The sequence below is a fragment of the Adiantum capillus-veneris genome, chromosome 14 (genome assembly GCF_014529385.1).
Source record: "Adiantum capillus-veneris isolate H3 chromosome 14, ASM1452938v2, whole genome shotgun sequence".
In the NCBI taxonomy this organism is placed as follows: domain Eukaryota; kingdom Viridiplantae; phylum Streptophyta; class Polypodiopsida; order Polypodiales; family Pteridaceae; genus Adiantum; species Adiantum capillus-veneris.
The window spans coordinates 119,522,418-119,548,654 of NC_140944.1; the positions used below are offsets into that span (position 1 = coordinate 119,522,418).

The following is a 26,237-nucleotide window of genomic DNA, read 5'->3' on the forward strand; positions in this document are numbered from 1 at the left end:
AACCACTATGAGCTTGTTCACCCTCTTTTGTCGCTTCACAATAATATTAAGAGCTTCTATAACTGATTTCCAATCAAAATTTAAGCCTAACTCACTGAATGTATCCTTGAGAAGGTGTACCAAACTCTTCTGAAGGCGTGGATTTGCTGCTTGAAAAAATAGTTCCACCTTTTCTGGCTGCATTGTTTTTTACTCAGCAATAGATAACTGTTCAAACTTCTTTTCCAAAGCTCGTAGCAATTCTCTTGCAGATAATCCTTTATCCTTTTGCTGTATCCATTTCATAAATCTTTGCTTGGTAACCAGTTGAGAATCTTCAAGAAGTATTATCCTTGGAAATCCTTCTTAAACTCCTGCCAGTTTGCATCATGTGTTACCCGAATTTCTTCAATTCGAGCCCTAAGCTCGGGAACCACAATTAAGTGAAAACCTTCCACTGAGTCATGGTCATTAACTCCATAACCCTCCATAGATTGTTCAAAAAAAGTACAAAATTTTAAAATATCACGACCTTCAAATCTTTGCATTTTTTCAATTATTGTATACTGCGCTTGGGGAATACGTTTGAACTATGTTGCTACTACTGCTGAGAAGCCTACTGCTGGTTCACATAGGCTGCAAATTGTTGCATCATCTGTTGCATTGCTAGCTCCTGTGGTGTCATCTTCTTCTGCTACCAAAGTCCACCCCGGCTCAATTTTGCATCGAGTTCACCAAAGATGTTGGAATCTTTTTGTGCGGTTAGTGAGCCGGGTCAACATCGGGCTGCTTACTGTGGAAATTTGTTAGAGAAAGATGCATAACACAAAACAATGGGCTTATCATACTTTTTGAAATCTTACAAATAAAACTTGGAGGACTTAAACTTTATAATATGTAACCAAGATGGACTTTAACTACAAAACTGGTCCATCTCAGTGGCATTGGTAGCTTCTTGATAATGAAAAAAAAGAGTGAGAAAGAGAGAGAGAGAGAGAGAGAGAGAGAGAGCGAGAGAGAGAGAGAGTCATTTCTTTGCGTCTTTGTACTACCCTTACCGGCTCCCCTGCTTCCTTCCAATTTCTCTTGCTCAACCGAGAAGAAATCCCTTCAATGCAATTATTGTCGCCCCTTAGAACCTACACAATCTCCTTGATTGTAGATGACACTATTCTCCCAACGGCCAACTTGTACCAAAATACATATGTTGCTTGCGTGCCTCCTTTGCAAACCTCCACCTGCTCGGTTTCTCCTTGCAGGGTTCTACTACTCCCTCTGAGTTGCACTGTTGCAGCCTAACCTTCATTGCCCTGCTCTTGTTTTTACTGTAGACCTTGCCCTGTCTTGATCCACGCTCGATGGCTCACTCCTGCTCTCACTGCTTTGCATCTGTACTGCTACTTGGCCACCTCCTGCTGGTCGTCGGCTTCTAGCTCTTGGTTGCCAACCCCTTGATGATCCAAAACCTACCGTCGATGCTACACTTTTTTCTCCTGCTGCTCGACGGTGACTCCTTTTTCTTTATTACTCGCTGGTAGCTCGCTTTTTCTTTTATAAGAGTCGGGTCCCCCTATGCACAAGAAGATCAGTGTGATTTAAAAAGTCATGCTAATTTACAGTCACACAATATGTTAAAAAATTTAGGAATATGAAGGGGACAACCTCCTTAAAAGTAGAAGAACTACAAATATCAACATTTTCAGGAACTATCAAGGATGATGACAAATGAGAATTCAGTCCTTACTTTTCTCCCTCTTTCTAGGTGAGCCCACGTCTGAGTTTTCTTCATATGTAGATTAAAAAATTTCAAATTCTTTTCTAACAAGTTGTAGTGGGACCATTATAAAAGAAACTTTTTCCCTTCATGCCACTAATATCATTAAGCCATAGAGAGACCCGGCTCTAAGTATAGCTTTATTTTTTGTGCTTTTAAGTAGCCATTCACACTAGCCTTAAATTTCAGCATAGGTCGTGCGCTTGACCAACTACGCAATCGAATGACATTGCCAAGATTAGCACTTCCCATCTGGTCTTCCCTGCCACTACTATATTGGCATATACCATAATCAGTCCAAACATTTTTTTGGTCAAAAATTTCTTTTAAACTTCTTGAAGTACACCATATTGGATATAAACATTGACTATAGCATTACTAAGTACAACATCTGGCATGTTTATCTACCAAGGCATCCCCAAGAATATATTGATCAAAGCCTCCTTGGTACCATCATCATGAGACTTCTCATGATATCAATGTACTCAAAGTGACACCTTCCTAGGCAATAAATTCCTCAAACACTGAAGTTCACCATATTTGGCATATTTATCTGCAACCAAAGCACTGCAAGATACCGTATCAAAATATGCCAATCTTTTTTCAAAAAACCCCTAAAATCTTGTTCTTGTTTCTGTTTTCTCCCAATGAACGTGGGGCGTCACGACAAAGTAGCAACATGCTAATATTAAACATAGTGCAAATTTTTATGTGAGACACTGGGCCGTCAGTTTGGCTCTAGGATAATGGTCTAGATCATGCCAAGTAGCCAACTTCAGGAGAGGCCAAACAATGCCAACAACTACGTAATCCGCTTCTTCCTATTCTGTGTTTGTAAATATGGGGTTATGGTCTTGTCAGAGTTTATGGCACAATATATAATGGTAATCATTTGCCTCGGAAGATGTTGTGGATACCACCAAAGATGATCAGATCGTTAAACCAATAACACTTGGTTAATGGAGTGAAAGCTTTGGATGCATGCTCTAGCTAGTTGCTAATCTCCTTCGCTCCAAGCAGCAATGGAAAGGTTGTGTTAAGTGCAATCTTGAGCGCACTTGGTGGGTAGTACACAACTTGCATTAAACTTGAGCTTGGTGCTAGGGTGAATGTCGGAAGTAGGGATGGTGATGTCTCAAGCTTCTTGGTGAGGAGGAGCCCTCAATGCAATAGGGATATGAGAGACTGTATTGACGCTTTTGAACGCTGGAGCGCTTGAGACATTGGTGCTTTACAACATTGGAATGTAGGCGATTATAAAATGTTGGATTAAAGTCCTAATCGAGGGTTGTGATTAGGCCAAGTTGCTTAATGTCCTGGCCTCCTTTGGGAAAAGCACCTTAGTCTCACCAAGTAAATATTTCTTGTCGGGTGGTCATGCAACAAATAGGAATGCTAATGCTACTCACATGTTTTTCTTTGCATTGAAAATGCATATCCCTCCACCTCGTATATTGATGGCATAAAAAATTCTCTAGCTTCAATATTTAAAGTGTTTCCTCAACCTCCACGACTCTCTTATTGCTTTAGACGTAGATGATGCTTCCATTCTTGCCCATACGAACTTAGTGTACATCAAAGTGACAACTTCAGTAAAATACTTGGTTTCCAATAATGTGCTATCAGTTGAAGACCTAGCCAGACTGCATCAAGTAAAGATGGTGAAATACGAAAGGATGATGAAGCTCATATTTTGGATCAGGAAGAGGCAAATGAAGACAATGCCTTCGGTGAAGAAGATGCCCTCAACAATGGGTTCAATTTAGTAAATGTGGTAGCTGGTGACAACAACCATCAAGATGTTTTTGCTTCAAAGGTAGCTCGGGAGGGCCACTTGATAACTATGTGACTATCACGTGAGTGCAGTAGAAGGGGTTATTAAATTCCATTTTTTCTAACATTTATCAAATACAAAAGGGTATTGTAAAATGGTATTAGGAAAAAAATTTACAGATTGAATAGGAAAAGGGTGTATTTTATTAGTAAAAAATTCCCAGATAAGGAGTTTTGAGAATATTATCTGCACACGCGTGATATACACAATTTATATATAGTGCCCCATCAAGAAAGGTAGAACCTAGCAGTAATGGTGATGATGTTTTTGAACGCATGAAATATATGGGTGTTGTTACTGAAGCCTTGACATGTCGTTCATCTTTTGATGTGGCCAAATTTTTGTTTCAATTAGATCTATTTGAGGCTTATGAATCTATATACATTCCTCAACCTCATGCGAGGATCAAGTGAGAGTTACTCCTTCAAGAACAACAATGTTTTTTGAGCACAAGCAGGTCTCAACTCACTTGTGGTTTTGATGATACTAATGATGTTGTGATTGCTCCTATATCCAACTATGCTGATGATGAGAGATCTAATGATGACAAAAATGAAGCAAAAGACAAGGGACTCAGATGCATTATCAACAAAAGTGTCGACGTCTCTCCTAGAATCTCCAAAGAAATATTTACGTTTTTTGTGTAATGTTGATGGCCTATGAACTTTGAGAATAGCGGAATTAAGAGAATTTGAGTGAGAATTTTTGCGAGAGTACTTCAAGAACATGGAGGGTGAACTTAATTGTTGGTAGCAACATAAACATATTACTTATTTAACTTGGCATGAACAATACTTTTGCAAGGGAGAGGGAGAGAGAGAGAGAGAGAGAGAGATTATTAGAGAACATGACAATAGTTGAGGCCCAGATTTACTTGGAGCCGCGGTCCCCCCTCCAAAATACGTTTGTATTATAGATTCTCCCATCAAGAGAGACTTGATACATTACAATCTTTGTGTTCCTTGTGACCTAGGTTATGCAATAAAGATGGAAAGCTTCATTCATCACAAGCATACAATAAGCTTTGCAAAAAGCATTAACTATCCCAATCCTCAGTCCCAAGGCCTCAAACACCTTCAAGGGTGGAGAGAGCTAGCAGGGAATGAGGGTAGGGAAGAGGAGAAAGAATCATCCATACGAGAAAGAAATAGTTCCTCACTTATCACCACTCTTCTTGCTTAGCATAGCTTAATCGAATAGTAATGAAGGTTTGATTAAATTCAAGATTTGAAAAGGACCATAGTATATTTTTGCTAATTTAGCATAATACTTTTGATGACCCATAGGATTTTCGCCCATAATTTGCCTTAGTTGAGCCTTGGGAAACTTAATTCAGACCCACTCATTTTCTTTGAACGTTAAGGCCCTTCTGTGCTTGTCAGTAGCAGCTTTTTTCCTTGGTTGAGAGATGGATATAGCCTCCTTAACCTTTTGAAAAGATTCTTGTAGGTCCGGCTATACTCATTAGTAGCGAAGATCTTCCCATGTACTTTAAGTAGCAAGGGACTTTTAGGTCTTCCCTCTATGATCTCAAAAGGTGCTTTCTTTGTAGTAGTATGGATAGTATTATTTTACGCATACTCTACAAGGGGTAAGTACTTCTCCCATTATGAGCATTGATCTACTTCTGTAACATAAGTCTTTACTAGGTCAAGGAATGTAATAATGGCTATCTCACTTTGGCCACCCGTTTGTGGGTGATAGGCCGAAGAGAAATTCAATCTTGTACCTAGATTTTCAAAGAGACCTTTCCAAAAATTACTAGTAATTCTAGGATCTCTATCTGACACAATGGATGTTGGAAATCCATGGTGTTTGAAAATCTAAGATATGAAGATGGCTGCAATTTGGTCTGCCTTAATAGGCTTTTTGATAGGAATAAAGTGTGCTTGCTTGCTAAACCTGACGACTATTGTTCATATTCCCGTATTCCCATGGATAGACTTGGATAATCCAAAGATAAAATACATGGATATACTCTCCCATGGTGAATTAGGGATCGGAAATGGCTGGGGTAATCCTGGTTTCTTTCCTCTATCATACATAGTCTTTTGGAATACCACACATTTTGAAACATACTCTTGTATGTCCACTTTCATGGCAGGCCAATAGAAGTATGTCTCTACTCCTCGAAGAATAGGTTGAATGCCTCTATGACCTGCATAGGGAGGACCATGGGATTCATACATGAATTTCTCACGAAGCGAGTGGGTAACACATAGCCTATTGCCACGGAGAAGAGAACCATCTTGCAAGGTGAATGGTTCCTCTTTTGTCCCCAAAGCAAGGGCTGACTTTACATCTTGAAAGTCAGGGTCAATAGCATACTCATCTATCATAGAAGATAGATCATTGTGAGATGCTATAGACAACACATTGACTTTTGGTCATCGTGAAAGTGCATCGGCCACTTGATTGTGCTTATCAGCAATGTGAGCAATATGAAAATAAAATTGCAAAAGAAAATTTTCCCACCTCATTGTTTGGTGGTCTGTTCGTAAAATGAATGGAGACCCCAATATATAGTACTTCCATGTGTCTAGGGCATGTAGAATAGCTAAAATCTCTTTCTCATAAATGTCCAAGACCCGTTCATCCATATTGAGCCTTCGGCTCTCATATGCTGTGGCATGCCCTTCTTGAAGCAAGAATGTTCCAAGGCAATCACCACAAGCATCACATTGGACCTCAAATGGCATTTAGAGATCCGAAAGCATGAGGAACGGTCGAGAGGTAAGCTTCTCTTTGAGCTTTTCAAAAGAATTTTTCTCCTTAGCAATCCATGAATACTTAACACTAGAATGGTAACATGACACTTTTATGTCCTTGGACACTTTTGTGTCCTGTTACGTGACCATTTTACTTGAATTGTTTGAAGAGTATGAAAATGAAATTCTAGGTGCTATATATCCAAAAAGTTGCCTTATGAGCTGAAACAAACTTGACATTCTTTTGGGAGTATCGATTTCACCATTAACCTTACCCTTGCACAACATTTTTGAACCTAAACTGTGTGAAAAAACGGGTCCTGTTTTTGGCTTTTTTCCATTTTTTTGCAACTATACCACTCTAAACTTCATGTTTGTGAGGTTTAGATTTCTAGAGGATAAGATTTCATATTTCTCAACATGTTTTGATGTTTGTAGGGAGAGCTAAGTGTTAAAATTGAAAGTTATGCCCAACATACAAGAATTGCATAATCCTATTTTTTGACCAAAATTAGCACTTTTATGATTTTTTTGGTGGCTTCATTGATATCCAAATTCAATTTTGATTGTGTAAGTGTAATTTATAACATAAATCTAATCTTGCTTGAGTTTTGGGGGACCTAATATTCTATATAGCATAGTATATGATGATGGTTGAGTTTTTTGATTGTTGGAGAATACGAGACATTTTATAGTAGTAAGTATAACTTTCTCAATATTGCTAGTTTCTTAGGCCAATTGTGTGTATATTGTAAGTAGTAACCATATCTAATCATAAAGTACAAAGTTGGCTAGATATTGAGTAGTTTCTATGGGTTTCTACAGGTCATAATGCTAAACCCAATTTTTTCATGTTTGTTGTATTTAGCACTTTATCATTTCCCCTAAGGTTACACTTAGTAAGAGATCCATTATCCTTTTGACATGCATCATGGCTCCTTTTGAGTCCAAATTCCCAAAGGGAACTAAGAAAACATGTGTATAGTATGTGTATTGAGCGTGACTATAGAAACTTTGATTATAGGTCCACACAAATGGCAAAAATGCAACTTTTGTACCTATTCTTTTTTCCCAAAAACACCTTAGTGAGGTAAAAGCAGCCATATGTTTTGATCACCAACCCATTGAAGTGAACGTGGCATTTTATCTCATGTCCTACAAAAATCCCCACTCTTATTTATATGCAATCAACAGTAAGAAGTTGCTGTTTTGGGCAAAATGCACTGGTCTATCAACTTTGGAGGCTTGTAGTGGCCAAGGGATGAGAAATATTTCAAGTTTTGCATTTTTTCCATATGTAGTAGTCCTTGAACTATAAGCTCATGAAAGAATTTTTCAAAATGAGTGGATCTACTATGGTTTTGGATTTTTTTTCCCAAAACCCTGAAAGGACACTTTTATGTCCTATTAGGTTACCAGTCTAGTGTTAACGTTCTTCTTTGTTAAGTCATGTAATGGTCCTGCTATCTGAGAAAATTTTGCTACGAAGCATCTCTAACTTCAATGGATCCATACGGATACCATCTTGAGAGATAATATGACCTAAGTATTGAATCTCTTGAAAAAACAAATTCCTTTTCTTTTGGTTGAGAAAAAGTTTGTTCTCCCTCAATGCTTGAAAATCCACTTGGAGAGGTTGCTTGTGTTCCTCCAAGGACTTGAGTACATAATGATATCATCATAGAACACTTCAGTGAACTTGCGGTAGGGTCTAAATATTTTCTCCACCAAACGGTTGAATGTGGCAGGTGCATTGGTCAAGCCAAAGGCATGACTAGATGTTCATAAAGACCAAACATTGTACGAAACACAGTTTTTAGTATACCTTCATCCACTATCGTTATTTGATGATAGCCACTTTTAAGGTCAATCCTACTGAAGTAGGTAGAGCCTTGTAGGTTATCAAACAAATCTTCTACCCAAGGCACAAGAAATCTATTTTTGATAGTGATATGGTTTAGTGCTCGATAATCCACACACATACGGTATGTACCATTTTTTGTTTGCACTAAAAGGACTGGAGAACAAAAGGGAGAGGAGCTAGGCATCACCATTCCTTTGTCTACCAATTCTTGTACTTGCCTCATGATCTCCTCTTGTTGAGTTTGGGAAACTTGATAAGGAGACTTGTTAGGTGGTGAGCTTCCTGGTAGGAGCTCAATTCGATGGTCACATCCCCTCGTTTTGGAGGTAAGTCCATAGGGATATTATCGATAAAAACATCTTCGAGTCCATTTAGAAAAGTATACAAGTCTAACTCTTCTTGATTCCTACCATTTTCATTTGATAAACCATTAGCATCATTAGTGGTTTACCATGTATGCAAAAATCGAGCTTTTCATTGACTTATCAAAATCTGGTGAATTTACAAGTGGTATAGTACGACCAGACTCATGAGAATCTATATACATGTTCTTTCTCTTATAGGTGAAGTAGATTCTCCTTTTAGGAAACTTCATGTTGCAGCCATGCGATCAACCATGGTGCCCCTCGGATAGTATCCTCATGTTGGAGAGGAGAGATGAAAAATTCTTCTTTGTCAACATAGGTTTGGACATGAAGCCTGAACTTCCCAATCAAGGGAGTAATGGAGGCTTACTGTCCCTTGAAGTCTGTGTTAGCTATTACAATATCTCCCATCTCGAAAGCTTGAATGCCCAACTTGGTGTCTAACTCCGTTGATATGAAGTTGTGAGTAGAACCAGGGTCAAACAAGATGAATGCATCATGCTCCCTTACCTTTCCCCAAGCATAGGAGAGAGATGATCCTTTGCAATGAGCATTCTCTTTTCGAGCTTCAATGGTGGAAGCCCTAGGAGTCTCATTGCGAGCATTTTTCTTGGGGCAAGAATGATAGCCATGTCCTTGCCTCCCACACTTAAAACACTTATGGTCCTTGAAAAAATCTTCAAGCTCTTCATGAGAGAGTTTGTTTTTACCTTTGTAAACTCCCTTCTCCTTGGAACTGTTGTTGTTGTTGTTGTTGTTGTAGGTAGTGCCTTGGGAAGAATCTTGGGCATTGTTTTTCCCCTTTGCATCACTTTTGTCTTTGTTTTCCATGGGTTTGATATTCCATCGAGCCCCTTGTTGGAAATTGATGCGAGAAGTAACCATGGTGTGGTGGATTAGTTCGGTGATAGAACCAGGTTATTGGGAGTTGACATACTCAACCATTTCTTCAAGTAATACCACACAAAATTGTTGCTTTTTCTCGATGAAGTCTATCTTTTGGAAGACAGTAGCCTTGAGATGTAAATCCCAAAACTTGTCCACATATTTATGAATAAACTCATGTGAGAGAATCTTCAAACTGCCCCATTCTCTAAGTACTTTGTCCTTTGCATCGCTTGCAAGGAATTACTTCATGATGGAAACTTGTAGAGTTTTCCATGTCTTTGGGGCTTCACCATTTCCACGAAGACTAGCCCACCAATGACGAGCCGATTTTTAGAAGTGCATAGCTACATAGCATAGCTTAAAGGACTCTGTGAAGCCCTCGTCGCCAAAGGCCAATACTAGATGAAGGCCAATACTTTGTCGGTGGCACCAACTGTGCCATCATACGTGAGAAAAGAGATACTCTTTACTCCCTCTTTGAACTTTGTGAGCTTTTGTGATCTTTGCCATGCAGGGTATGATTTGTGATGTCCTCCCCTCTTGTATTCTCTAGGAGAATAGCCATAGCTTTCATCAAGAGAGTAGTAAGGTGAAGAAGAAGGAGAAGAGGGTGACGTATTTCTTGACCTTTTGTTCCTTTGTTTCCTCTCTTCCCTTTCAGAGTGATGAAGACAAGGACTGTGTGTTGACCGTTTGCTCATGGGAGGAGTTGGCGATCGTCTAGACCGCCGTCTTCATGGAGCCACATCTTCAGAGGAACTTAGGGATTCATTACTTTTTTGTTCTTTGGATTCCTCCTCTCGTATGGGAGAGAGTATTCTTTTGGGAGTCTCATCAAGAGGCCTCCTAAGCTCTCTCTCCTCTTTGAGGAAGGGAAATCCCATAAGCACGAAGTTCTTGAGTAACTTGGGCTTGCAAAGTAGGGTTGCACATAGCTTGATGCAACCTAGTAACATAATTGATAAACATGGGGGCATCATCATTAGCACCTTCATGCGCAAAATCAAAGTTATCAATGTTCATTCTACTCTCTTGGTTATTGTGTCAGCCATGCTACTTTTACTTAGTGTATTCTTTGGCAATTCAAAACTTTAGTTGCTACTCCTCTTAGCCTTTGAAAATAAGCATCCACAACTCGAATTGGTTAATTAAAAAGAGTAGTAGTGTGGGTCTAACATAGCAAAATTATCGACGAATAGCTCCTTTTGGACTTCTTATGGCTCAATAATAGTAAAGCCATAGGCAAGTCTAAAAATACCCCATTATTAAGACCAAATCTCCCGAGGTGTGCACCATATCCCACATAGTGGGCTCAACAAAACTGATAATAGATCCCAATCCCACTTACCCTAACATGATTAACAAAATTAATCATTAATAGGCTACTTCAGAACCTATTTTCTTAAGCAAGAAAAGAGAAACCAAATGATGTGATACCAATGTAATGTTGATGGTTTATGAACTTTCAGAATAATGGAATTAAGAGAATTTGAGTGAGCATTTTTGTGAGATTACTTTGAGAACATAGAGGGTGAACTTAATTGATGGTAGCAACATAGAGATAGTACTTAATTAACTTTGGCATGAACAATACTTTTGCAAGAGAGAGAGAGAGAGAGAGAGAGAGAGAGAGAGAGAGAGAGAGAGAGAGAGAGTATTAGAGTATTAGAGAACATGACAATAGTTGAGGACCGGATTTACTTGGAGCCGCGGTCCCCCTCCAAAAGGCGTTTATATTATAGATTCTCCCATCAAGAGAGACTTGATACAATACAATCTTGGTGTTCCTTGTGACCAAGGTGATGCAATGAATATGGAAAGCTTCATGCATCACAAGAATACCATAAACTTTGCAAAAAGCATTAACTATCCCAAGCCTCAGTCACAAGTCCTCAAACACCTCCGAAGGTGGAGAGAGCTAGCGGGGAATGATGGTAGGGAAGAGGAAGAAGAATCATCCATAGGAGAAATAAATAGTTCCTCACTTATCATCACCCTTCTTGATTAGCATAGCATAATAGCATAGTAATGAAGATGAATAAGATGGAAATCTTAAGCATTGAAGCATGGCTCTTGGTTGGATTTACATTCCATATCCTATAGTGTTGGTGTAGGCTCTCCACTTCTCTACAAGCTTGGAGAAGGAGATGGAGCTCTTGAAATTTGCACTCCACATAATGAGAGAATATGTGTGTGTGTGTGTGTGGCATAGTATACCCCCCCTCTCATGCTTGGTCCACCTCTCTCTCTCTCTCTCTCTGTCTCTCTCTCTCTCTCTCTCTCTCTCTCTCTCAATATTTAAATACATCATTTGGGACATGTGTCCTCTTTTTCTTCTTTGAGAGAAAGAACTTAATTATTTATTTTTATGCATCTAAATTCTCATTGGACCCCTTTAAAGCCTATCCAATAGAATTCAAACACATCATGAGGGCCACATGTGGAGGATTTTTTGAACATGTGTCTTTTATGTTTTTTAAGTCATCTGGTTTGAATTGAATACTTCAAGCACTTACTCAATCAAGCATGTGTCTTTTTATGCTTCTTAAGTCATTTGGTTTGAATTGAATGCTTCAAGTACTTATTCAATCAAGCATGGAAACGTTGATGCCTCTTGAAAGTTTATCTTTGAATTGAACACTTCAAGAACCTTAGTATTTTAAGCATAAAAATCACCTCAAGTTTTGGGCAAGGTTCCCACAAACACTTAGCAAGCCGACAAGCACCTCATGCTTGGGTAGGATTCAAGGTCAGCCCAAGCTTGCCTAAGGTCAAAGGACTTTTAACACTAACTTTATTGGAGGTCTTCAATAAAGATAACCCTAAGGTATTTAAGCTCCATTAGGTAGCTTTGCTCTTTAACAGACCATCTCTCATTTGGACCCCTTTAACCTTGGCCCGGTGTTGAGACAAATCCATATATAATCACATGTCTATATTCTAAGCCTTGTTCTCGTTCATTCTCCCACATTAAATGATCAGTTTAGTATGAGAAAATCATTTGGGGTGGTTAGATATTAGATTTTATGACATTTTGAACCTAAAGTTTCATTGACTTTTACTTCGGTATATATTCTTGAGTATGAGGTTATATTTTATTTCTCCCTTGAGGGGAAGAAGGCAAAGACAAGGTCAAGAAATGATTGCAGATCGAGAACTGAAGATTGCAAACTTGTGCTTCGAACCTCCAAGATCTCATGGTAGCTGTTAAAGAAGATCAAAGACTAACGACAATCATGCTATGGAAATGTCTATTGCTTTAAGCCATGTTTGATCCGGGATAGATGCATATCATCAAGGATTTCATTAACGTAATCACGATCTGGTGATTACGTCAATAACTCTAGTATTTACACAAAAAATCATGTGATCACGTTAATTGTTAACGTGACTTTGATTTTGACCTGCAAAAAATTATAGAGCCGGTTAGCCCTCCAGGGTCTCTATTTTTCCCTACGGGGCTCGCCTGGCTTTTTCATTTTCTTGGCGGGCCCGCCGGGAAAATGAAAAATCCCGGCAGGAGTAATTATATATAGTAAATAGTGTGCTAACCCTCATCTATTAGCTTGGCAAATCCTTTGGAAGTGTATCCAAGTGCCAGGTATAGTCATCTCCTTGTGAATCGACCTAAGGTTACAGAGTCACAGGTCCTTTTTTTGGGCCGAACGTGATTCTTAATTCGGTAACCACTTCTAAAAAAATTTAATTCATTTACCGACATAAAGGTACGAAACCAAAACAGCTGAAAACTTGGAGAATCATGCTCATTGCGAAGAAGCCATTGGTCCAAATGAGGGCTGTAATTGGTTTTATAAGATGAGCATATGTAAATGGCGAGTCGATAGTCAAGGGTCGGATGTCCTCTACTAGTGTACCGGGGCATATAAAGATCCTTGAAGTCTTGCATTTGAGTGGATTTACACTTGTCACTCCACAATATAAGAGCTATAATCCTTGATTGGGTTAAAATAGCGGGTGGGCTCCAATCCTTCACTAGGTACAAGTAGTCCTCAATTGAGTGATTATATTGAAGATTTATTTGCATTAGTTCATGCATTGGTTTGTACAGAGAGTGCATTATGTATTATGATAGATTATTAGTGCATGAAATGACCAATCATATATTTTATTGCTTTCGTTTGTTTTTTTTAGGAAATGAAATTAGATGTGTCTTATTGTTTTTTTGCAAATCAAAGTGAACATATAAATAATTATTATAATAATAATTGCATAGAGAGATTCATAGCATTGTTATAGTTATTATGCATGCATAGACTACATTGCAATGTGTATGGTTTCTCACAATATAGGTGATCGATATGTGGATTGACTAGCGTGCATTGAAAATCTCATATTGTGCATCATGGTTACTTTCATATTGAATGGTTTTCAAATTATAATATATATTGAGAATAAGAAAAATGTTTCAAAAACTGAACATCTTATTCTTTTGTCTTCAGTTTTAATTTTAAAGCAATGGAGCAAAATGTGGGCACAAGTGGTATGAAGAAGCCAAAGCATAGAAAAGCTCCTGGCAAAGAGTGGGATTATGCTCACAACATATGCGGCCGATATATGGAGTGGCAATGTAAATTTTGTCACACAACAAAATCAGGCGGTACACCATGTATTAGGGATCATTTTTTGGGTAGCGCTAAAAATAGTTGTAAGAAATGTGAACATCCTCAGGCACCTGCAATTGCAAAGCGTTTGAGAGAAGAGATCTCGAAAAAGGGTGGCAAGAGACAACAGATATATAGGTTTGTGCCTTTGAATCAAGAGTTCCCAGATCCAGATATTAACTCTACAGATCCTGTAGTGATGCTAACTAACCTTGCAGAACAACATGTACAAGGAGAGAAAATTCCAGGCAGTGTTCCTTTTAAACGTCACAATGAAGGTGGACTTTGTCAAATGCGTCAAAAATCACTACATCAAAGCATTCGAGTGCAGTCTCTAGAAGAAGCACAAACTGCACTCGCCAAAGCAATATTCTTTGCTGGAAGTGCTTTGGTCATGGTAGACAACAATCATTGAAAGACTGCTTGGAAGAAAATCAGTGAGTTTGGTCCAAGATTTTCAGCTCCTTCTTATCACACGATAAGAAATGTTTTCTTGGACAAATGTTACATCGAAGTCAAAGAGAGTGTTGGCAAATAATACTTGGAAATATTTTGTTTTCAGGATGTACGATTATGAGTGATGGCTGGTCAAATGTTCAGAGAAGGCTGCTGATCAATGTAATGCTGGCTTGTCTAAGGGGAGAAACGTTTATAAAGGCAATTTATAGTTCTAATACGGTTAAAAGTGGAAAATACATTTCTGAGTTCTTGATTAATGTAATTAAAGAAATTCGTGTTGAACATGTCGTTCAAGTAGTCATGGACAATGCAAAGAATTGTAAAAAAGTCAGTAAATTAATAAAGAAGTGTTTTCCACACATTTTTGCCAATAATTGTAATACGCACAGCTTGAACTTGGTGCTGAAAGATTGGTACACTAGCGAAGAAACCACATGGTTCGCCAAACTAATTGATGCACTACGTCAGGTTGTGAAATTTTTCTTGAAACGACAAAGAGTACTTGATTTGTATAGGATGCACATGTCAGTGATGCTGAAACTCGGTTCTGCACACACTTTTATACCTTGGAATCACTTCTCCGTAATAAATGTACTGTGATTGACACATTCAATTACGTGGCCTTTGATGAATGGCAGCTTAATGAGCAGAAAGAAAAATTTAAAGATAAAAATACATGTCTATGTGGCAATGTAAACAAGGTTACTTGGTGGAAAAGTGTAATGGATGCATACCATGTAATGATGCCCATTACGTTCGCGATCCGTAATCTTGATCAAAGGGCGTCAAACTTGGGCAAAGTGTGGATGACATGTTGGTCAGTCCAACAGAGTCTTGAAAATCTTGAAGAGCTGAAAGAGTTTGTAGTAGAGAAGGAGTGGCGATTACCATTCTCTGGCAAACAACGAAAAATTTTGGCTAATTATTTTCATGCAAGGTGGAAGAGTGCTCATAGTCTACTCCATAGCATGGCTTACATGCTCGATCTAGAGTATTGGAATTTAGATCTGATGTCCAATACAGAGGTGGTAGGCAATTTCTATCATGTGGTTAACACGTTCTACTCCAACATTCAGGACTGAATTGATTGCATCAAAGAAATGAATGCATTTAGATTAAAAGAAGATCCTTTGGAAAATGATTTTGTACAGGTAATGGCAAAATAGAAACCTGCATGGAAGTGGTGGATGATGAATGGTGGAGAGTAATACTCTACCTTATGTCCCCTTGCAATGAAAGTACTCACACAATGTGTAGCAAACTCAAGTTCAGAGAGAAACTGGAGTATGTACAAGTTTGTTCATAGTACTATTTGCAATAGACTATTAGCAGACAGAGCAAAAAAATTAGTGTATATGTATTGCAACAAAAAGATACTGAATCACATCAAAAGTGTTGGCTACGAGGAGGAAATGCCAACCTGGTTGTATGATTGTCAAAACAAAGATGAAGAAGAGTTCAATGTTGGTGTATCGCAATGCACTATAGACAAAATAGAACAGAATTTGATAATAGATGTGAAGGTTAAACTACAAGGAGAACCACAACACTCGAACTTAGAACGAGATAACAACTCCACTAATTCAATATAGCTTCAGAGTAGAATGAGTAAATATCAGAAACCATTGTAAAAGATCTTGTATTCAAATGTGTTTGAGTAATTACAATGCTTCATATTCACAATAGTACATAGTTTGTCGATCACAATTGTGTTGCCCTGACGCAGCATCTTGCTCATCAAACAGATTTCTAATTGTGCTAGGGATATCTGGGCGTGCTTGCTTGAATTTATATTCGTTTTCCATGCCAAATATAATATATATTCCTTGTGGAATATCTTGTGAACAGATTGTGCATCGCCTACTATTTTTCATCAAACAAAGAAGACAAACTAAATGATAATAATGACTACATGTCCATGTATAATATCCTCTCCATCCATCAAAATTCTTATAGCAAATTGGACATTGGGAAGATGAGCATGCATCTAAAATAGACGAGGGGATTAACTCCGGATGCAAGAGAAGGTGGCCAATGTGTGTCCCTTGTACAGGTGTTGGATTCACTCGCTGTGTCAGATTTTGACTTAAGTGGTGAATGCTTGCATACAGAGAAAGATGATTGATGGTATACAAAGACGGTAATGCCACTTACTGCTATCTAGCTCCAACTGCAAGTTGGCTAATTGGTGAAGATAATGTTGCAAAGCTTGAGAGGGATGTAGACACACTCTAGAGACCTTAATAGAGATGGAGTAGGAAACATGTTGAGGAAAGAAAGAGAGAAGATTTAGCAGAAGGATATGCTACAAATCTTCAGCTTTAGGTAGAGGTGTGTAGTGAGGCTCAGAGATCAATGGAGAACTTCAGCTTGAGGAGAATGCAGTAAGCTTGGTGACTGAAAGGAGGTTCAAACTTTTGTTGCATAGCTTTTCGGGAGGGAAAAGTGACATTAAGGAAAGATAATCAACTTGCAAGGTGGAGTGAAGAGAAGTCAGAGATGGTAGAGTAGAGAGAGAGAGGGAGGGAATGATTAGCACATTTTTTTGGAGGCACCCCCTTTTAGAAGAGAGGGGGAAGGGAAACTGGCAGTCACACTAGAGAGAGAAAGGATTGGTTTTTACCTAGCTATTTAGAGAAAAGTGCAAATTTGTTTGAATTTTTAAGAGTTTTTCTCTTTATGTTTCATAGAAGAGTACAAGTTTGACCACTTACTTTAAGGCCTTGCCATACCCACCATTTCAGTACACATGGCATCCACCCATTTGTCCCTTCCATAATCTCCTTTTTAATCCCATGGCAAATAAAGAGGCCCCCTTAGATCCCATTCCCTTCCTAATGTAAGTCGTGGGAATTAACCCTCATCCTATCAAGAATGGAAATGTGTCCTAAAGATTACCTTTGGAAACTATCTCACAGGGACACAATTCACCTTAATGCTCAACCATCCCTAGATTCTGATCAGGGATGCTAGTCCCCCTTTACAATCAATCTAAACAGAAGATGGAATGTTAGCCTCGATAGAAGATAATGCATGGATGTTTGAATTCAGGAAGATTTGGGATAAAGACATCGAGCCTAAGAAATCAGTGCTATTGTGGCTCACCCTCCATCTATTTCTCTCTTATCCCCAGTCAGTCAATATCCTCTCTCCTCTAAAGGTAGTCTTTAAGTCCTTTGCTTCATGGAGAGAGTTGTCGTTAGGTGAGTTCGTAGGCATTCTCTCCTGTTATTGGATCACTATGACATTTGGAGCACATTACCGCTCAGATAGACGCACAAAAACAAAGAAAAAGTTCAAGTCAAAAAATCTCGGAGGCGATAATGCTAGAGTCAATGCTCGCGGTAATGGTCCTTCAACAATGCGTGCGGTAATCGGCCCGACTATATTTCCGCGCTTATTTCTGCAGGCTTTACCGCAAGAATTACCGCACAAAAGATTACCGCAAGCATTACCGCACACGCGAGTATTTTAAAAAAAAAAGCAAATGACCATTTGGATGGTCCTTGGTAGGACCCATCCAAATGGTCATTTGCCTTTTTTTTCCTATACATTTAATAAATAAAAAAGCAACAATGTCATTGCACAAAAACTTTGGGCCAAAATCAAAGTTTAATTATATTGGAGAAACTATTCATTAGAAAATTGCCCAAATAGGCAATGCATGGCAGTTATACAACTGTGGCCAAAAGAAGACTTTGGGCCAAAATCAAGTGTTTAATTATATTGGATATTACAAAATTGCCCAAATAGGGGATACATGGGGGCTATACAACTCTGGCCAAAAGAAGACGGGCCCAAAAACACTCGGAGGATTGAGCTACTCGGATCCTGGGACCTCTCGAGGTACTCCTTGACTCTGGAAAAGAAAAAAACAACAAAACCTTTAATTAATACAAATGGATACATAATTCTGCATGCACTCATTTTTAAAAAAAGTTCACACTTACAGGCTGTAGTGTACGACATGCATTTTCAAATTCTTCGCGATTGATTTTGTTGTTTTCATACAGCCAACACCATGTCTGATATTCGGAGTGGCTCTCTCTATATCTTTGGATCTCTCGGATTGGGCGGGTCATAGTAATATTTTTCTATATATCAATTAAGAAATATCACAAATCTAATCTTATTACCAAATTAAATCAATTCAAATGAAAATACGCGCACTCACAAATTTATCTTTCCATGCTGCTTTTCCGCCCGAGCTGTAATGCGTGGGCGTCTGTTGCGCCCACGCCTCCACCTACCGAGTGTGCGCCCTAGCACCTGCCGCTCTCTCGTCCTCCAGCTCGCCCTGGGCTTTCTCCCACTCCTCGTCGTGAACATTTCCAGGGCGATAGTTGTGACCCTTAGATTCAAATGTTCGCTTTGCCGCCCTCCGTACATTGGACTTCTTATTTTTCAAGAAATTCTTGACGTACTCCTCGAGCCACTGCTTCGAGAACTCTTCCACTTCCAGATTAGGGAACCGCATGAGCAGTGTCATGTGAATGTACGTCAAGTCGGCGAGGTCCTGATCTTTGAAAGATTTAAAGAAATCTTGGTATGTCGAGTGGATCAGCTGGTTAAGGTGCCCTCGAAATGTCCTCCCCAAAGAGGAACCTAGATCCACCTCCCCCTTGATGTACATAATAGTAGTAGCCACGAGCGTCCGGGGCGGGCGCATCGCAATCCTCATCCTCATGTGGAGCTCCAAGGGGTGAGCGAGGAGGTCGGGGTGTAACAGGAGGTGAATCTGTAGCACTTCCCCCTCCACCAAAGCAGCACAAGCCACTACCGAGACGAGAGCGTGAGCCACCACTACGGGAAGAGCGCTGACCACCCGAAGAGCGCTGGCCCGAGCCCGAACCATTGGGTGTTGTAGGCGACGGATAACTCGATGGTGTGGGCGTGGATTGCTGCTAATGCAAGGTGGAGGGAGGTGCGGGTGACGGGAAAGTCGAGGGTAAGGTGGAGGGAGGCGTTGTGGGAGGCACACTCTGCACGTAGGGAGTGCTAACACTCGGTTTTGCAAGCGGTGAGAGCCCATAGGCAGCCAACTGTGCGGGTGTACTACCCTAGAAGACTCTGCTACGAGGATAGCCACTCTGCCTGGGTGCGCTATGCCCTCTCGAGGTCGGGGTCGTGTACTGCATCTCAGAACCATCGAAAGCCAAAGGACGATTGTGGCTGGTGGGAGGAAGACTGCGAGTAGTAAGTAGAACAAGCGTCCTCGTAAGAGAGGGCGTCGACGAGAAATTCCTCTATGGTTCTATAGCCGGACGTGGAAGACGATGCCATATCCTACAATTTCACAAAAAAAAGGGACCTTAATTAACATTGGATTCTAGTCAAAGTGAGATTCTTTATTGCATAGGATTCCTTTTATCTCCTATTTAAGAAATGGTTTGTGTGCTTATTTTTTTTGCATCCATTTAGTGTGTGCTTCTAATTAATCTATTGTGTGTGTGTGTTAGTGTGTGGCAAAGAAATTAATCTAGTGTGTGTGTGTTGGACCTTAATCTACTGTTGGGCATTAGTGTGTTGTTGTGCACAAAATAGTGTGTGTGTGTGTGTGCATGTGTGTGTGTGTATGTGTTTGTGTGTGTGTGTGTGTGTGTGGAAGAACGAGAAGAAAGAGAGAGAGTTCGAGCACTTACAGTTGTGACCTCGATCGCTTGGATATGGTGGGGATGTAGATGAAGAGAGTAATAGAGCTTGGAGGTGGAGAGGGAGAAGGAGAGAGATCTTGGAGATGGAGAGGGAAACACGCCCGCGCAGAGAAGGAGCTCGCTTTTGAATTTTTGGCATTTAATTTCGCGGGGGGCACATAGGTTCCCCCTTTATATAAAAAACTTTGTTGTAAATTTTACCGCGTGTAAATACAGAAGGGCATTATTTTTTCAAATTTGAAAAAAACTTACAGATTTCAAAAGAAAACGGTACATTATATTCTTTAAAAAATTTACAGATAAAGGGTTTTACAAACATGTCCTGAACGCACGTGATATGGTAGTTTTACACATAGTGAACCCCCCGAGGTATTATCGCGTCTTTTCCCACGTGTATTACCGCGTATATTACCGCAAAAAGCTCTGATGATCCATTAACGTTACGTCGACTGGATGACCTCTTGTACCCACCTCTTTACCTTACAGTCCCCTCTATCTTTAATGAGTGTCAGTCATGTCAATACCAACATTCTTGATTCTTCTTTTTCTTATTTTATTTTCTCTTATTCAGTATGTGGTCATGTGTGCAAGTCGATTGGGATGATGTCGGTCCGTCGGTTGGCGCGGAACAAACTCGATGGTTGAGCGAGCGACTACCATGTCCATGTACGCGATGTAAGCGTGCGATTGCATGGCTTTGGCGTATATACTTGGTTCACGTGGATGATTATGGACTATGGGACGATCTGAGAAAACGCGCTCGAATGGAAACTAGCGATCCGAGGGTTTTGGCTCCCCATTGGAGTGTGATCGGGGGTGGAGGTGGGAGGAGGACGGAAGAGCGATTGCGCTAGGAAGCAGTCATGGGAGGGGGGTCACACCCACCGTCCGCTGTGGGTGGGTCCACATGAGCGCATGCGCATCCTACATCCACCACATATGGGGATCTCCCCACCACCCCGCCCCACATGGAGGTGGAGGAAGATCATTTGCACAATACGGTTGAGGATCTTCTTGCACGTGAGGCAGCGAATGAGTGTGAGCCTGAGTGTGCATGTGAAGAAGCCGCCCAAAAAACCAAAGATTCATTGCTAGAGGCAGCACACACCTCTCTTTACGAGGGATGCTCCTACTCCATACTACCAGCGTCTCTTGAGATCTTGAATATTCAAGCAATGTTTGGATGGAGCAATGCAGGGGTAAATGCATTATTGAGGTACGTTTAAGTGTAATAAGTGTTAGTTGTGAGTTTTTTTTGTGGTTATATGCAATAACAAGTGTTCTTTAATTATGTCATAGGCTATTAGGCAAGATGATGCCTAAAGGCAATCATCTTCCAGAAAATCGAAGGAAGGCATGACAGGTGGTGACAGGGCTTTGGATGGACTATGATCACATACATGCATGTGTCAATGATTGCGTGCTATTCCGCAATGAACATGCAAGGCTTGATGCTAGCCCCGAGTGTGGAGAATCAAGGTACAAAGAGGGAATGCAAGGAACCACAATACCTCGCAAGATTCTTCGTCATTTCCCCCTCATTCCTCACATCAAGCACATGTTCAGCACCAAAGGAACAAGCAAGCTTCTTACATGGCATATCACAAATCGCTCCACCGATGGGGTTATGAGAGTGCCGGCAGATTCGCCGGCATAGCAACACATCGAGCAGACATGGCCGGAGTTTAGAGAAGAGCCTTGTCACTTGAGGCTTGGTCTGGCTAGTGATGGGGTAAACCCATTTGGGCATCGATCTACCTCATGGAGTACTTGGCCAGTGGTTGTTGTGAACTACGACATTCCACCATGGGAGTCAACCAAGAAGGGGAAAATTTTTCTCTCTCTTCTAGTCCCACGAAAACACAAGGTGAAGAACATGGATGTATATTTAGCACCTTTGATTGAAGAGCTTCAAGAGCTATGGAACGGCATAGATGTTTTTGATGTATCAAGACCACTTCGTGATCGGTGCACACTGATCAAGTGCATTCTCATGTGGACCATGCATGATTACCCCGGGCTTGGAGAGATTTCTGGTAATCTTATACTTTGTGACTCTCTTTAATGTCTTTGCATTGGTCACTTATATGCAGTTATGTCTTTTGTTCTTGTAGGACTATTGACATTTGAACATAGTGCATGCCCAACTTGTGGACCCTCACTCGTGATAGAGAGACCCGCTCTACTTGGTAAGGTGTTCTACCCCAATAACCATCGCTTCTTGCCTCCACACATCGATCTTATGCTCCACCGTGCAATGGGATGGAGCCACTCCATTGGACCATGGCGGATTGGGCAAGACATTGGAACGATCATCACAACACATTGCCTCCTCCCAATGATCCACCTAGGGGTATGTCGAGGTACTCTATTTTCTTATCACTACCCTATTGGGCTTCATTGAAAATCCAACACCTATTGGATCCAATGCAGGTGTTCAAAATTGTTGGGCAAGCTATATGGGATCACATAGTAGGAAAGAAAGATTCATTGGGGACTAGAGAGGACATGAGGGCCATAATGAGGCTCCCTCCTTCGGCCACACCTCGCATGGGGCCTCTGTGGAAGATGGTTCTTCCAAAGACACCTTGGATTCTATCAAGGGTGGATCAAGAGCGGATGAAACAAGTCATTGTATCCATCCGTACTCCAATAGGTTATATGCGTTCGCTCAAGGTTGCCTTCACTAAAACTAAGAAAGGAGGATCCACACAACTGTATGGGCTCAAATCCCATGATTGGCACAAGATTCTTCAGGTAATGTGTGTGTGTGTGTGTATGTGTGTGTATATGTGTGTGTATGTGAGTGTGTGTGTGTATGTGGTTTAGGGTTCTGGATACTAATAAGTCTTTTTGTTTGTGCAATAGTTTGTGCTTCCAATTAGCATTAGTGGATTTGCGGACAAGAAGGTAAAGGCTGCAATATTCAAGGTGGGAGAATCTGTCAGGTATAGCACATTTGATCCTCCCTCCTAAACTTTACTTTGAAGACTAACTTTACTATGAAGATTATGAAGGGTTTTTTGGTTACAGGTTTGTTAGTTCCAAAGAAATCGAAGTTTCAGCCATTCCAACAACTCGACTTCTAGTGATTGAAGCAACTTGTGCTGTTGAGGATGCATTCCCACGTTCTATCCTTATTATCCAAGTTCACCTATTGCTCCATCTTGTTGAGGAGATAGCCATTTGTGGTGTGGTTCACTCCAGGTGGATGTTCTTTCTTGAGAGGTTCCTAAAGACCTTGAAAAACTTTGTAAGGCTACGATCACAACCAGAGGTATTCATCGATCTTAAGCCTTAAACCTTATTAGGATTGGATTGTATTCACAAAGCTTTTTATTGGTTGCTTTAATCACTAATGGTTTCATGTGTTCAGGCAAGCATGGCAGAGGGTTGGATTGTACAAGAGGCTTTTGTGTATGTCTCTCAATATCTTTTCACAATAGAACCATCATTGCCTCGTTTAAAGAGGGAGGAAGAGGATCCAAAAAAACACGCAAACATTCCAAGTGGGAAAGGTTCTCTCTTGATTTTGGATAGGGAATTTCAAGCCATAGTCAACAACCATTGTCTACTCAATGCTCCCATCATGGGCAAATGGGTGGATATGTATGTGGAGGTGCGTACAACAAGAGAAAGGGAGAGGGATGCATGGAACAGGTCACATGGCGGTAGGCGAGCACCTCCCTTTCCTAAAGAGCTTGCCAAATACCCTGATCTAATTCCAGTTGGGTGGATACACAATGCCATGACCAAGGCCAAGGCACAAGGAGAACAAATAAGCCCTAAAGAATGGGAGTACACGCGAGGATGTCTACCAAGGGTAAGATACTCAATGTGTTTAGAGTGTGTGTGCGACTGTGTGTGTGGGTGTGGGTGTGTGTGTCATCTCTCTCTCTCTCTCTCTCTCTCTCTCTCTCTCTCTCTCTCTCTCTCTCTCTCTCATCTATCCTGATTGGTTTTTGCAGGCCTTCACATTCAACTCTATGTGGTCCGAAGGACGTCATTTTCGAACCCGCAAGATAGATGAGCGTCGAACCACTCACGATAATGGAGTTATGGGCAACTTTGACACGACAACACAAGAGGTGAGGGAATGTGGAACAATAGAGAGGATAATCAAAGTGGATTTCAGAACATTTCATAAATATCTCTTTGACTGCCGATGGTTTGTGGGTGAGGTTAAGAGACATAAGAATGGGCTCTATATGGTAGACTCCGGGCAATTTCATCGCGGGAAGACCGACAACTTGGTGCAACCTAGTAGTTGTGAGCAGGTAAAGTCCACGTGCAACTCACTAAAACATTATATGATATATATAAAACTACATTCATGTTGTTGTTTACTCTGTGACCTACAAGTGTTTTATGTGCCTTGTTTGTATCAAAGACGACTTTGGTATGTTATTCCAGTCACACCACGGAGCAGATCTATCTTTGCAGATACGAACATAGAGACTTTGGCAGATCCCACCATACCATCTCAAGAAGACGCCAATGAAAATGATGCAGTTGAGGTCGAGGAGAACCAACCATTCCCAATAACCAACCATAGTGAGGAGGAGGACGAGGATGGAGAGGATGATGATGATTCAATAGGAGAGGTTGTAGAGGATGAATCAATAGATTTATTTGTTGATTTAGCTACCATGGGGTTGGACATGGATGTAAGCACTTGTAGAGATCTCTTGGAGGATGAAAATTAATAAATATCTTTTTGATTTTGTCTTCTTTCTCTACTTATGATGTACAAAAGGGCTATTTGTTTATGAACGCAAGACAATACAATTTTGATCATCGTTCGCTTGCCAGTTCCATATGAATGCATAGTTGACATAAGATTTTGAGGTGCAAACAAAATATTTTTTGATATAAAATCTCATGGAGTACAAATGAGTAGAGTAGGAGAATCATACCAATAGATGAGGCAAGCAAAGAGAAGAGAGGCACTAAAAATCCCAATGAGAATGGGATTTCTTACACTCCATTAAGGGGGTACCAATTTCTGAAAAGTAACAAAATAGAATAGAATTTATAGAAAGGGAAAAGCGGGAGAGGAATGGGGGCGGCCGGCCAAGTGGACTCTTTTTCTTATTGCGGTAATCTACGCAGCTATATGCCACTACAACACGTCGCGTGAATACCGGCGCATGTATCGACGGGATTGAGTTTATTTTTAAAATGAACTAAGTCGGTATACGCGTCGATATCCGTCTCGGAATCAACACGTTATATCGACGCCAAAACCTGCAAAATTCTTTTGGGCAGGGAGGGCTGGCTTTGCTACTGCATATACTGCAGCAACAGAAACCAACCCTCTCTGCCCAAAGGAAGAGTGCAAAAGCAACCGCACTCCACCTTTTCGATTTTTGGACAGAGAGAAATACTGAATGCTGCCACATGTGCTGCAGCAGCAAAAAGCAGCATTCTCTATCCAAAGGAGAAGTGCAAAAGCAATTGCACTCCACTTATGTGCAGAAAGAGTTAGTTGCTACTGCTACATGTACTGAAGCAGCATAAACCCACTCTCACTACTCAAAAGAGGAGTGCAAAAGATACGACAATCCACCACTCTGTTTCTTGCTAAAGTGCGAATTCAAGAACTGTTGATCAAGTACTTATTCAACATTACATAAGCATAAGTATAAAACAATAAGCATAACCAAGTCTTTGTCAACCATAAGCATAAACAATAAGAATAACCAAATCTTTGTCAACCATAAGCATAAAACAATAAGCACAACCAAATCTTTGTTAACCATAAGCATAAAACAATAAGCATAACTATAAACATAACCATAACCATAAGCATAACCAAATCTTTGTCAATCCTAAACAATAAGCATAACAAAACTGAATTGCACCAACAATTGGAGAAGTCCGTCTACAACAAGTCATACCATAACTTTATTTACCAATCCAAAACCATATCATAAATTGATCACAAACACTTGAGCAAGAAGAATTTTCATGACTTCATTACATAACTCAATCCATATATAATTACAACATAAATCCATCTATCTGCTAACCGACCATGAACAGATAACAAAAAGTAAAAACATGTAACTATAAGTGTAAATGTCAGTA

At 40.2% G+C, this 26,237-nt stretch overlaps 1 protein-coding gene across 1 annotated transcript; it reads left to right on the plus strand.

The window, feature by feature from the left end:
• Positions 1-1,329: 1,329 nt before the first annotated feature.
• LOC147443026 (uncharacterized) lies at positions 1,330-14,731 on the plus strand. Its single transcript, XM_086529767.1, has 2 exons — positions 1,330-1,485; positions 13,873-14,731. Exon 2 carries the CDS (start codon positions 13,889-13,891, stop codon positions 14,447-14,449), a length of 561 nt encoding a protein of 186 aa, XP_086385893.1. The 5' UTR covers positions 1,330-1,485; positions 13,873-13,888; the 3' UTR covers positions 14,450-14,731.
• The last annotated feature ends 11,506 nt before the right edge of the window (positions 14,732-26,237 follow it).